This window comes from Tenrec ecaudatus, chromosome 1 (assembly GCF_050624435.1).
Source record: "Tenrec ecaudatus isolate mTenEca1 chromosome 1, mTenEca1.hap1, whole genome shotgun sequence".
NCBI classification, from domain to species: Eukaryota; Metazoa; Chordata; class Mammalia; order Afrosoricida; family Tenrecidae; genus Tenrec; species Tenrec ecaudatus.
The window spans coordinates 23,457,683-23,471,391 of NC_134530.1; the positions used below are offsets into that span (position 1 = coordinate 23,457,683).

The window sequence follows — 13,709 nt, forward strand, 5'->3', positions numbered from 1 at the left end:
TACTACCCTGTAATGAACAATGGGAAATTGTCAGCACTGTTCATTACAGGTCAATATCTAAGCACAAATAACTCTATGTTTCCCAGGTAATCTGGACCTGGGAAGGTATTTGTAGGGGACACAAGAGATGCCAAATTGCAAATAAAACCTACAGGAGCACTTAGGAAGTCGTAAGGCGGGCAAAGCCAAGGCAAGCACAAGTCATCCACATGAGGCAGACCATCAGCATGAGGTCGTGGTGGTTTCCCAGGGTTTAGAGAATCGGGCGGCTTAAAAAGGATGCGAGAGGACAAGGAAACTGTCACAGGAGCAGCAGATCATACTCTTGGAACCCTAGTGGCCCAAAGTTCCAAGGAGGACATCCTGAGGCAATCCCCTAGCGGGAAGGCCACCTCTCCCTGGACTGTTACTGGCTTATGACTCTTATCGACTCTGTGCCACAAAACGAAACACCACCAGATCGTGCGTCATCCTCACAATTGTTCTTGTTTGAGCCCCTTGTGGCAGCTACTATGTCACTCCATCTTGTCAAGTCTTCCTCTGTATAAGGTCGCCCCTCTAATTTATCAAGCATGATGTCCTGCTCTAGGGACTGGTCGCTCTTGATAACATGCCCCAAGTACTGAGACAAAGTCTGGCCATCCTTGCTTACAAAGAGTCAAGCCAGATTTGATTGTTCTTTAGGCTTCCCAGGTACCGGCTAGGGAAATGGTAAAAACGCATGCTTTAGCGCACTCTGCCTGCAGGCACGGGTGTTTCCTCAAAAACTCACTGCCAGTCAACACTGACTCATACAGGCAAGAGTTACCACTCTTCCTGGGCGTAGAAAGCCTCTTCTTTTTCAAGTGGTTCGTGATTTCGAACTGCTGACCTCCGGTTAGCAGCCCAACTTTTAACCACCGCGTGACCTGGACTCGCCGGGGGCGGTCAAAAATCTGGTTAATGGTAGGAAGGAATTTAATGGAGCCTTAATTCACATGGAGACTCAAAACGAATCCCTTGGGCTTTCACTGTAACTGCTGCTGCCCCCAAATGTGGCACTCAGAGTTTAAGATCAAACACAGGAGCAAAAGGGGTGGGGGTGGGATGGGGGGAGGAATTGCGCCATCGCGGTGGGATTTAGACTCCCAGATGGTGAAGCGTTAGGACGTCCCGCTCGCCGGAAGCGCTGCTGGCGCAAACCGTGGGCTCTGGCGCCCCCTGGTGGACGGGCAACCCCTGGCCGCCGCCGCCGGACCGCACCACATCCACTCGGGCAAGACACGTTCAGTCTGTGCCCTGTGGTGGCGCCTGCTGGGTCTTCAACCTACAACGTGGACGCAGAGGCTGGGAGTTTACAAACACTCGCCTATTTAAGGGAACACGTAGAAGACAGCGAATTAACGGATGACGCCTGGAGACCCGCTCGGAGGCGCAGGCCGCTTTTCCCTTCCGAAGATGGCGACGGCGCGCGACGTCATCAGAGCGCGCGGGGCGCCGCTCGGCGCGCCCGCCCCGCGGTGACGTCACAGACCAGCGACCAGCCCGGCGCTGAGGGAAGGAGGTAGGAGCGGCCGCGGCGCGGGCGGAGTCGGGGCGCGGGGGACGGGAGGGCGGGCCCGCGGCGCTCGCCGGCCGGGAAGCCCCTTCCCCGGGAGGCCCGAGGCGGGGTGCTTGGAGAGCGGGCTGTTTCCGGAGACCGGTTTCGGCGGCCCCCGCTCGGGCTGCGCCCATTTCCCGGAGCGGCGACTGAGGGGCCACCTGGCGATCGAGACCGCCGACTCCGGCCGTACCCGCTCGCAGCTCCGGGTCTGGGGGTGGGGCGCCGAATTGGGCCGGGGACGCCCCAGCCTCGCGTGGTAGCTAGGGCTGGGTAGGAGGGGGGCGGGGGGGGCTTCTTGAAAGAATCGTCACTCAGCATCGTCCTCCGTTTTCTATCTTTCCACAATTAATTCTGGAAGGGTCATGCTTTGCCCCATCAGTGTTCTCCTAGATGCCCGCCCCCGAGGCTTTGTCTGACCCGCAAATCTGGACCTCCGCGGCTCTGGTGCTTTCCATGGCTTACTCGCTTTGGCCCAGCCTGCTGCTGCTCAGATGGCTCCTCCAGGAAGCCCTCGGGGACGCTCAGAAGTCAGGCAGGCAGAAACCCATCTGAGCCATCTCCTTCCCTTCCTGTCCACACAGGAGTGTTCTTCATGTGTTTGTTCAATGATAAGCTTGTATGTGAGTGCGTTTGCCATACCGACAAGAAAAGCTGAAGGGGGCCCAGGATGAAAAGGGGATCAGGTGCTGCTCAGCCTTGAAGACGGTGGCGGGGAGCTCGGCCAGCCGGGCAGTGCCCTCCAGGCTAGGTAGAGGTTGCATAGGGGGCGGCAGGGAAGGTGTATCAGGTGAGAGCAGAGCAGGGACTCCCGGCTGGAGAGGGGCAAGGAAGAGCAGGGAGCAGTGATTCCGTCTCCATACAGAGTCTGTGAAGTATTCAATACTGAGGGAACCCGGGAAACACAACCGCCATCATTCATTTGCTGGACGCGTTTGTGGAGCCCCTCGCTGCAGGGCTCTGGGGCAGCACTGGGACAAGGCAGACCTGGCCTTGCCCCCACAGAGCCCAGTGCCTAGTGGGAAAGCTGGATCATTGCTAAATGATGGTAGGGTGACAATAAAAGGTGGGAGACACACACGTATGAAGATCCTTCGAAGAGAAATCGCCTGGGAGTGAGTTGGGGGTTCTCTCAAGTCAAGACGACTTCCTGAACCTGAAACCTAGGAGTTGCCAAAACTGAAACAGACAGAGCAACCAGTTGCCCTCAGGTCGATTTCCAGTTCCTGGTGACCCCAGGTGTGTCGGTGTAGAATTGCTCCATAGAGTTCTTAAATTAGAGCACCTGCCTTTTCTTCTCAGACACCTCTAGGTGAGTTCAGACCACCCACCTTTCAGTTGGTAGCTTAGTGCTTAATAATTTGTACCACCCGAGTTCCTAACTTGAGAAATATAAGGATCCAAGCAGAGGGCCCAGCACGTGCAAAGGGGCTGAGACGGAACTTGCTTGGTGTGTGTGTGTGAAGGAGAATGGTGTGGCTGTCTTAGACTGAGAGGGAGGGGAATGCCAGGAGTGGGGCTTCTGTTGGGTGCGCCATGAACTTAGCACTTGGCTTCCGAGGTGAGGAACAGTGTCGAATGGACCAGGGTATCTTGGCCCTTGTCGCAGCTCTTGCACAAGGAAGAGGCTGGAATTACACCTTCCTCTCAGATGAGGAGACTGAGACTGGAGAGTCCTTGGTCACAGCTGCAGAGCCCAAACTCGTTTGATTTTCCAGGGTGTACGCCTACCTTCCCCGCTGCTGCCTGCCCCCAGCACACTCTCCCCAGTCGCATCCTGGGCTATGAGGTGAGAGGGCCACCCCTCTGCATGGAGTGAGGGGCCCCAGTAGTCTCAGAGCCCCAGTCTGCCTTGATGTTCCCTGTGGAACTGGCTGGGACTTTGGTTAGGAGCATGGAGCTGGAGACTCAGCAGCCTGGGCCTGCGTTCAAATCCTGACCCCTCCACTAATTAGCATGTGGCCTTGGGCATGTCCGCTCCCTTTCTGGACCTCAGGTTCCTCATCTGTAAAATGGGGTGAAAGTACCTACTTCAAGTCTCGGGGGAAGGGTGGGAAAGCTTTAGTGTGTACCTGGCACTGAACATGGCCTCCTTGCCCCAAACCTGTCTGATCCCAGAACTCCTGCTCCATCTCCCACACTAGCATGGTTGGGTCAGTGTGTTGTTTGCCCACATCCACAGGGATCTGGGTGATAGGGCAGCTACTGGCTGACCAGTAGCTCTAGATTCAGCCATGGTTCATGGTAACCCCCTGTGTGCCAGGGTAGCCTCGAGTTTCATAGCGTTTTCAGTGGCTGGTTTTTCAGAAGTTGGTTGCTAGCTTAGTCTTCTAGGTGCCTCTGGATAGACTGAAACCTCTGGCCAGACCAATGGCTGAGTCAGTCCTGACTCATGGTGACCCCACCTGTCTCAGGAGAATTGCTTGTAGGTTCATCCAGGCTGTGGCCCTTGGGAAGGGTTGTCAGTCCTGTCTTCCTGGCCATTGCTGGCTGGGTGTGTGAACTTCCAACTTTCAGGTTAGTGGTGTGCTTAAGAGCAGGAGCTGAATCATCCCTTCCTTATAACCCTTCTGTGGGGGTGATATCCAATTGTCTACAGATGGGCTTTGGGTCCCCACGCCAAACCACCTCGTTCGCATCGATGTAGTTGTTTGTTTTGGATCTTTTGATACCTGGTACCTGATCCCATTGACATCTCATGATCACACAGGCTAGTGTCCTTCTTCCATGTGGGCTTATTTACTTCCCTGCTGGATGACTGCTTGTTTAACTTCAAGCCTTTAAGGCCCCAGACACTGTATCTCTTGATAGCCAGCTACCATTCTCTCTCTTCACATTGTGTATGCACCCATTCTGTCTTCGGTGATCCTGTCAGAGAGGTGAGTATCTGAGTGCCACGTTTTTAGATCAAAGTGTTCTTGAGACCCATAATCCATCTGCTGTCTTAATACTGAACATATAAATATATGTCCATTGAAGATCCCTTTCATTATTAATGAATATAGTTACGTAGATACATGCCTATAGTTTTACCTCTATAAACAACTTTTGCCTCCTATTTCTTCTATTTCCTTTCTGTTTCCTTCCTCCTATCCCACTTACCATGCTCACCCTCCATTCGGCTCTCAGTGATTCCTCTCGGATTCATTGCACTTGATTAAGCCCACTTGATTAAACCCCATTAGGCATTATACGCCCTATTATGAAATACACATCATTCTTTTAGTTCCTGAATGCCCCCCCACCCCACTGCCATGACCCAGTTTTAGCTTACAAATCTGGTTAGACCAGAGAGCACACATTGGTACAGATAAGAGCTCTTGACACATGGAATTCAGGACAGATAAAATCCTCAGGAACAGTAGTAGGAGTAGCACTATCATGAGGGGAGGGGAAGAGGGAGAAAGGGGGAACCCAACACAAGATTGGATATATAGGCCCCCCACAAAGAGGATGAATAACAGAAATGTGGGTGAAGGGAGACAATGGACAGTGTAAGATACAAAATAATAACATTTTGGATTATCAAGGATTCATGAGGGTAGAAGGGTGAGGGAAGGAGGGAGGGAAAAAAGCTGATACCAAGGGCTCAAGTAGAAAATGTTTTGGAAATTATGGCAACATATGTACAAATATGCTTGATACAATTGATGTATGGACTGTTACAAGATCTGTAAGAGCCCCCAATAAAATGACTTTAAAAAAATAAAAAGAGGGCAGGGCCCTGGAACCTTTCCCTGCCTTAACTAAAGCTGCCTTCCAGCCCCTGTTGCCCTTAGAATATAGGGTGTGTCCTCCCTCACCCACCCTGCCCCAGTGGCAGACATGCTACTCGTACACAGACTGTCCGAATGCTTCTCCCACCCACCTCCCCACCTGCCCTCAGACTGCTGGGTCTCCAGGAGGCTCTAAGCCTGCATAGGCACAACAGGGAGCTGCAGGGTTTCCAGTGGGGCTGCCCATCCATCCTTGCGAGCATGCCCCCCCCCCTGCACAGCTCTCCCTGTGTTCTCAGTAGGAGGCTCTTTCTCCAAGGTGCAGGAAGTGACGGAGCAGGAGGTGTTCAGTGACAGAGGAGGAAGGCTCAGAGAGGAGCGACTCCCCATTTCCAGGATGAGGAGGACCAAATCCAGAGAATGGAAGGTCTCTAACCTGGACCACGGGACATTCCGGGGGAGGGGGCACCTTAACTTCTTGGCTGCACAGTGTCCCTTCCCCCAAGCAGTCAGACCTCAGTCTCTCCCTGCTGTGCCCCATGACCTGAGGGACCTGAACAGGTGCCTTTGTTTCCCCACCTGAAGTGGGAGTAACAGCAGTCCCTTCAGCTTGGTTAGATTGCTTGGTGGGGGAGCAGCTGCAGCATGGGTGGCTTGTACTGTCCCCTCTCCCCTGGGCCGAGGCCAGGTGCCCAGTAGATGACGGGTTCCCATTGTTTGGAATTCTCCCTGGACTGGCTAGCAGAGCAGCTCATGGTGGCTGTTGGTCCAAGGTGACAAGGACCAAGCCTTGAGTCTGTGGGACCTGAGGACCAAGACCTGACAGGTGGAAGAGCAGGAGGGGACTAAAAGTTAAGTCCCAGCTAGGCACAGACTTGAACCCAGACCTCCAGAACAGCCCTTTCCACAAGAACCAAAAGGTGGGAACAAATCAAGTGTCCACCAGCAGATAAAGAAAGGGTGCAGCTGCCACTTGCAGCAGCGTGGGTGACCATGACAACACGGGGAGAAGCCAGACACTGGTATGGTGCCACTTAGAGAAAATGCCCAGAACAGGGTGGTCCGGCGAAAGGGTGCGGAGGGCTGGGAGCAGGGAAGTAGGCGGGACTGTTAATGGAGCTGAAGGCGAGCCGGGGGATGGGGGACCTGGGGGAGGGGTCCATTAGTGAGTTGTGCTGATCGCACCGTGTGTTGATGGCACAGAAGTGTGCGCTGGGGGTGAATTTCTTGTGACGTACAGGATATTTCTCAATAAAACAGTTGAGAGGAAGGTAGAGCCGGCTACCACTGCATACCAGCCTTTCGGACAAGGGCTCAAGTGGCCATCGAGTCTAGTCTGACTCATGGTGAGCCTGTGGGACAGAGGAGGACTGACTGCCCCTGTAGGTTTCTGAGGCTGTTAGTCCTGATGGGAGCAGAGAGCCCCACATTCTCTCGTGGAGTGGCTGTTGGGTTCAAACTGCTGACTTTGTGGTCAGCATCCCAACTCGTAATGCGCTCTGCCACCACACCAGGCTGGGTAAAACGGGAGGGAAATGTATTCATTGGAAAGGCTTCCTGGACTGGTAGCAGCGTTGGCCCTGAGACACCCTCTAAAGGGCACTGCCACTGCGCCCGGCAGGAGCCCTGGTGGCCTAGGGAAGACATGTTGGGCTGCTAGCCGGAAGGTTAGCAGTTTGAAACCACCAGCCACTCGTTGGGGGAGAGACAGGGCTTTCTACTCCTGTAAACAGCTCCAGCTGGGAAGCTCAGGGTAGAGGCAGTTCTTCCCTGCTGCACAGAGTCACTGTGAGTCTGTGACCTCCTGGAAGTCTCCCTGCAGCGGAAGAACAGATTGACTCATAAAACAAGAGCTCCCGTGAATGCTGGGCTGCTTTTTAAAAAACAGCGAATCTCTCTGAGACCAAACTGTCCGCATTTACCTGGAAGCAAAGCGGAGGCGGTAAGGGGGTGGGGCGCGGCAGCTAGATAAATGGAAACAGAACAACCCGAATGGCAATAAGGAGAATGGAGAAGAAAGGTGAGGGAGAAAAAGAGATGGAGGCAGGAAGGAGGAGGGCGAGACGAGATGGGTGAAGAAAAGTCTCAAGGTCTTTTCTGCCGTGGAGGAGGCACGCGGCAGGAGGGGTTAGCTTGCAGGCAGCAGAGGTGAGGCTGAGTGTGCTGCCAGCGGGGGGGTCCTGCCGCACTACCCCCCCTCCTCACCTGCCCCTCCCCCTCCCGCCTGCAGGTTGTTGAGGGATGCCCAAAAAGTTCCAGGGCGAGAACACCAAGGCGGCAGCGGCCCGGGCTCGGAAGGCAGAGGCCAAGGCGGCAGCCGATGCCAAGAAGCAGAAGGAGCTGGAGGACGCCTACTGGCGCGACGAAGACAAACACGTCATGAGGAAGGAGCAGCGCAAGGTGGGTGGCGCCTGAGGCTAGAGGCCCAGGCAGAGGAGATGGCGCAGGCAAAGGCCTCAGAGCAGCGAGGGCAGGGCGGGCCTGTTCACAAGTGGAGCCAGCACCCCATCTCTCCTCTGCAATCCAGGGCCAGGCTGGACAGGGGAGCTCAACTCGTTTCTGCCTCCAGGGAGCCCTGGACCGTGCTTGGGAGCACTTGTGGTTGTCACACTGGCATCAAGGGGTGGAGACCAAGGCACTGTGGAACGCCCGACCGTCCGCAGGATGGCCCCACCATAGCAAAGAACGCTCTGAACCCAAGGGCAGTGCTTTACACCCCCTGACCTTGGCCCAGCATACAGGACCTGCGAGGAGACTGAGTGCTGGAGGAAATCGTGCCCCAGAGCCGTCCGTCCGTGCGTCCGTGACCGAGCTTCAGAAGAAGGTCGCCATGCTTTTTTTCCAAGGCACCTCTGGGGGGAACTCAAGCCACCAGTCTCCTGGTTGCTGATGGGTCTGGCACCACCCAGGCCCTTCCTTGTGTCAGGCTCATCTAACCCAAACCAAGCTACTGCCATCCAGTCCATTCAGACTCACGGTGGCCTGTGCAGGACAGGACAGGCCTCACACCCAGAATGCTCTACCCACGCTGGGTGCCACTAGGCCGTGTGCACAAAGCACTAAACAAGATCACTGCCATCAAGTCCAGTCAAACTCATAGGTGTGGAGTGATTTCAGGCGGGCCTGCCCTGTGATAAACACTAGGTGGCACTAGCAGCCTGGCTTTAGTGCTGGCCTCTGCTCTGGGTTGCCCAGCACTGGCCACATGCCCCGCCCAGAACTAGAGCACCCCTTTAGACAGGGAGGGAACAATGAGCCAGGTCATAGGGTTCCCCACCCCTGCCGGGCCCCAGAGCAGCTGCTAGTCTTCCTGAGCCCTGCCTGTGTGTACGACACATGGAACGCCCTGGGTTCCCCTGCCCTTCTCCGGTTGGGTTTTAGAGACCCTACATTTTTATTCTGATTGTCAACATTGTAACCCTATTTGAAAAATCAAAACCATTGCCCTCAAATCCGATCCGATCCCGCGCGCACGTGCGTGTGTGTGTGTGTGTGTGTGTGTGTCAGCAGTGCTGAGCTCCATGAGGTCTCCTTGGCTGTGGTCCTTACGAAAGTGGATTGCCAGGCCTTTCTTCTGCAGCGCTGCTATTGGTTTCAACCATTTGGCTGCCAGCCAAGTGCAAACCACCAAGAGGGCAGCCAAGTTTGTACCCCTTAGGGACCTTTGACACCGCGATAAGGAGCCCAGAAGCACCATGGTTACGCTCTCAGCTGCTAACCGAACGTCAGCAGTTCAAACCCACTCACTGCTCTCGGGAGGACGGCAGGTTGCTGAGTCAGGATTGACTCCACGTTGATGCGTTTGAATCGCTGCTCTGGTTTTGTTGTTGAGCCCTGAGGTACAGTGTGACGGGTGGGCTGCCCACCTCAGGGTCAGCAGTTCAAACCTGCCAGGCGCTCTACAGGAGAAAGAAGATGCTTTCTGCCCCCGTAAAGAGCCGCACTGTCAGAAGCCTGCCCTGTAGGGTTGCCCTGCATCGGAGTTGGCTCGGGGCAGTGAGTTCAGTTCGGTTTGAGTTTCCTTATTGCTTGGCACTGTCAGGTTGGTTTCCAACTCACTGCAGCACCGTGGGGCGGAGTAGAACTGCCTCGCGCTCTGCAAGGTTGCTTGGCGGCCTTTTTAAACATTTATATTGTTATGGTTGAAAACATGCACAGCTGGATGTCCCCAGTGGTTTCTACATGTACAGTCCAGTGACGTGGATGACATTCTTCAAGATGTGTAACCATCCGCCCCGTTTCTAACAGTTCCCTTCCCGTTCAGACTCCCGCCCTGGTGCCGTGGTTCTTGTCCGGTGCTGAAGGCAGGCAGTCTGTCCTCGGAAAGTGACAAGCACCCTCGTTACGAGCTCCCCGGACTTCTGGGATGTCTTTGGTGTGAAGAAGTCTAGATGATCTCCGTGCAGCTGTTCGAGGAGTTCATTCCGCTTCCGTGGCTCCAGAGTCCAGATTCTGCAATAACTTGAAATTGTGCGCACGCGCGCGCACACACACACACATAGTTTTTTTAATCAAGATTCTTCAATAGAATCTTTGACCAAAGCACTCAGTCCTGGTAGCCGGGCACCGTCCAATTCTGGTCGCTGGGCAAAGGAGACCCTTGTTCGTGGTGACAGAGAGCCACCCATTTCATTTCCTCCTCCTGTCTCTGACTCTGCTGGCCGTAATCGTCCCGGGAGCAGAGGGCCAGGTGGGGAGAAGGGGACCCCCAACGCCACAACAGCCCGAGCTGGCTGCCACAAGGCAGAGGTCAGAGCTGACTCCACCTCCATCCTGTTAGATCCTCTCTTGACCCCAACCATCCTTTCCACAGCACTCTCCTTCTCGGCTGGGTTCGGGGGTCTGTTGGAACGCCCACACAGTGCTCACAGCCGGTAGGACTGATGCTGATGAGGATGATGCTGATGAGCAGGCTACCACAAGTCCAGAAAGCACTCTAAGGATACAGCCCTTTTGTCTGAAGCAGCGCCCTTTCTCAGCCATGTCAGCAAGCATGTCTCTCTGGTCACCGGCCTCTGGGTCACCAGCTCCGTTGGCTTCTGCCTCATTCTCACAAGTATTACGAGGCTCCGTTAGTGCTGACTGCCAATGGAAGACCCCAGTCTGCAAGCCCGCTGCCTCTTGGAGGCATTCCTTGCTGCTTTCCGTGGGAAGTCCACTGCTCTGTCTCATGGTCTCGGTGCTTTGGCCTCAGTGGGGTCGCCGCTGGCCTGGGTGCTGGGGTGGCTGGACAGGGGTCACCAGGAGTATAGATCAGGGGTTGGCAAAGTGCGGGTTGGACCCTGTGCGTGAGCATCATGTAAGCAGACACTTGGTGTCCCTTCGGTGTTTGCCCACACATGACCACACAAAGGCCTTTTTCGCTGACACGGCACCTCGAGGCTATGCCCTTGTCGGAAGGCTGTCCCGCAGCCAGGTGGCTTCTGGGCGGCTTGGCGGTTACCACTTGGCCTCTACTCACGCCCCATTAAGCTGCCCTTCTTTGAGCACCTGACTGCCTGCTCTCTGGGTTCCAGCTCAATTACTCATAAGGCTCATTCCAGATGGTTCCGTAATATGGTTCCATCAAGTACACTCATCCTTCAGCCGTCCAAGACGCTGCCAGTGGTTAATTGCCTGCTTTTAAAAGCGTGTAGTCTTTCTCCTGTTTTAATTTTGCTGAATGTCCAAGCATCCGTGGTGCAAGCTGGGTATGAAGTCTGTGGGAGGGTGGGGAACAAATCCCCCTGGGGCCCCTCCCCTACCCGCCCCACCACTCTCCAGAGACAAGGGCTGTGGCTTGAAAAATCAAAACCATTGCCCTCAAATCCGATCCGATTTGTGGTGCTGTTCCACCCTGAGCACGGGTACTGCCCGCCATTCTCTCCAGAGTTCCTTCTTCAGCTCCTGGTCACACGATCTTGGTGGGGGGAGGGGGGGGGCACTGTACTTACTCACCATGCTGTATGTCCAGCGGTCTCCTGCTCCCCGGGGCAGAACAAGACCAAAAGAGTCTTGACTCCTGAGTTACTGAGCTCCTCCCAAAGGCACCAAGGGGGAAAGGCGTGGCAAACCACTTCTTGCATGCCAAGATCAACCAAGAATGCCCTCTGGAGCTCAGTGCTATTGGACACACAGGGGTTCCACTCAAGGGCAACGGGTCTGGAGAAGTGGGATGTGTCGCGTGGGCACTGTGGGCACAGGGACCAGGCGGACCAGTGGGGGTCTGTGGTTAGTCTGACTGCTGCATAAAGGGCCCAGGCTGGCAGTGAGGGGCAGGGGTCGGGAGTGCTCCGCCAACCAGGAGTCCCCAAGCACTGCTAGGAGCAGCAGCCTGTCACCATCAGGACCTCCCTGAGGGCCAGGGCAGGTCTAGCCTGGCCCCTCAGAGTGACTCACACTAGGGACATGGGGACGGACGGGGCCTCCTGGCCATTCCCATTTCAGCCCAGGCCCATCTTGAGCCCGGTTTCAGCGGTGGAGTGGGGGTGGGGGTCCTTCTCAGCATGACACCCGCCTCCCCAGGAGGAGAAGGAGAAACGTCGCCTGGAGCAGCTGGAGCGCAAGAAGGAGACACAGCGGCTACTGGAGGAGGAGGACTCCAAGCTCAAGGGTGGCAAGGCCCCACGGGCAGCTGCCCCGGGCAAGGTCACGCGCGCCCAGATTGAAGAGACACTGCGTCGCGATGGCCAGCACCGGGAGGCCTCGGAGCCAGGTGGGTGAGGCAGGGCCTGTCCAACCTGAAGCTGACTTGTCATCACTCAAGGGCTGTGGCCGCAGGTCCCTGACCCAGTCAGAATCCTGGCCCTCAGCTACGCCACCAGGCCCCCATGTGGAGGAGGGTGGGTGGGGCATGACCCTGTCAGCCTGGCTCAGAGCACAGACCACATGGGGTATCCACGGCACCCTCAGCCTGTGTCGTCCTCTGGGAGCCAGGGGTGGGGAATGTGTGGGGCAGATGAGCCAGAAGAGCACTGAGGGCTGGATAGGATCTGGTGGGAACCCACCCACACCTGGTGGCCTCACACATTTCCGTCCTCCTGTTCCCCTTTCATCTGGTCTCTGCATCTCTGTGTGTCTCTGGGTCCCTACTCCCAGCTGAGAAGTCCCTGAGCCACCTGGAGGTGCCGCTGGAGGAGAATGTGAACCGGCGTGTGCTGGAGGAGGGCAGCGTGGAGGCTCGCACCGTGGAGGATGCCATTGCCGTGCTCAGGTGGGCACTTAGGGAGGGGGGCTCCCTGGACCCCTCTGGTGCCCCCAGACCCCTGACACTGGTGTCCTTGCAGTGTGGCTGAGGAGGCGGCCGACCGGCACCCCGAGCGGCGCATGCGGGCAGCCTTCACGGCCTTCGAGGAAGTACAGCTGCCTCGGCTCAAGCTAGAAAACCCCAACATGCGACTGTCACAGCTGAAGCAGCTGCTCAAGAAGGAGTGGATGCGCTCGCCCGACAACCCCATGAACCAGCGTGCCCTGCCCTTCAACGCCCCCAAATGAGGCCCCATCCCTGGACTGGGAGCCGCTTGCAGCTGGCCCGGCACCCCAAGGGGGGACATGGGGCCCAGGAGAAGCTGAATGCCCACTACAGGCCGGGGGCTTGGAGACATCACGCCTCCTCTTCTCGGAGGGTCCCTGCACTTGGCAGCCCAAGGGCCCGAAGCCGGGCTCCCAATAAAGGGTCTGCTGGTTGCAGTGTGTGTGGGCCTAGAGTGGCAGGGTTGGGGGACAGCAGGAAAGGGCGACCAGAGTTAAAGTGTCATCACACTGGGAAGACCTACCATGACACTGGGACCACTGTTTGGAAAAGGTGACACCCCTGCTGCACTGAATGATCATGGGGCCAGTGTTGAGCCTAGCAGGGCTGGGCTGACACATCTCCCCAGGGTCCTGCAGCACTATCAACCTGCCCATGGGATGCCTCTCGGCGGGCAGGCTGAGTGGTGAGCAGCTTGTACAAATGTCCATAGTAAACGTCGGGGGGGGCCAGGGGGGAGAGTCTTCTTCGAGGAGCCAGCTCAGTGAGGTCAAACTGCTGGCTGAGGGTTAAGGAGAGTCATTGGCCCCTGAGCTGCTGCTGTGACTTCCAAACTCAGAGCGGGATGGGACGGGGTGAGGGGGAAGAGGTGGTTTGGGCAAGAGCTGGAGGAACGAACGGGGAACCGTCCAAAGCTGCACAATTGGGACGCCATAGAGGTAGCAATATGAACCCAGGTTTGACTGACTGCAGCTTCCCCAGGAAAACCAAAAACCAATTGAACTTCCCCTGGAGCGTTCTGAGACTGACAAGTAAACGCCCCAGCTTTCCTTGGGGGAGCAGTTGGCTTTGTACTGCTGACCTCATGGTTAGGAGCTCAGTGGGGAGCCACTGCACCACCAGGGAAGTGACACAGTGACACAGTTTACAAGATTTCCACCCAAGCCTGGCACCTGGCCCCAAG

At 56.2% G+C, this 13,709-nt stretch overlaps 1 protein-coding gene across 3 annotated transcripts; it reads left to right on the forward strand.

The window, feature by feature from the left end:
* The first annotated feature begins 1,484 nt into the window (after positions 1-1,484).
* On the forward strand, positions 1,485-12,963 carry CCDC124 (coiled-coil domain containing 124). Of its 3 annotated transcripts, none has more exons than XM_075548897.1 (5): positions 1,485-1,543; positions 7,526-7,695; positions 11,800-11,989; positions 12,373-12,487; positions 12,561-12,963. In XM_075548897.1, the coding sequence occupies exons 2-5, from the start codon at positions 7,537-7,539 to the stop codon at positions 12,766-12,768; spliced, it is 672 nt and encodes a 223-aa protein (XP_075405012.1). In that variant the 5' UTR covers positions 1,485-1,543; positions 7,526-7,536; the 3' UTR covers positions 12,769-12,963. The 3 variants fall into 3 exon arrangements, with proteins under 3 accessions (XP_075405012.1, XP_075405018.1, XP_075405028.1); XM_075548903.1 differs by lacking the exon at positions 1,485-1,543 and adding an exon at positions 2,868-3,368; XM_075548913.1 differs by lacking the exon at positions 1,485-1,543 and adding an exon at positions 5,192-5,722.
* The last annotated feature ends 746 nt before the right edge of the window (positions 12,964-13,709 follow it).

What these genes read in the sequence shown, in the direction of transcription:
- CCDC124 (XM_075548897.1), top strand. Translation starts at nt 7,537, where the DNA reads ATGCCCAAAAAGTTCCAGGGCGAGAACACCAAGGCGGCAGCGGCCCGG. An exon ending in TGAGGAAGGAGCAGCGCAAG is followed by an intron (nt 7,696 to 11,799) that starts GTGGGTGGCGCC and finishes CCGCCTCCCCAG; the next exon opens with GAGGAGAAGGAGAAACGTCG. An exon ending in GATGCCATTGCCGTGCTCAG is followed by an intron (nt 12,488 to 12,560) that starts GTGGGCACTTAG and finishes GTGTCCTTGCAG; the next exon opens with TGTGGCTGAGGAGGCGGCCG.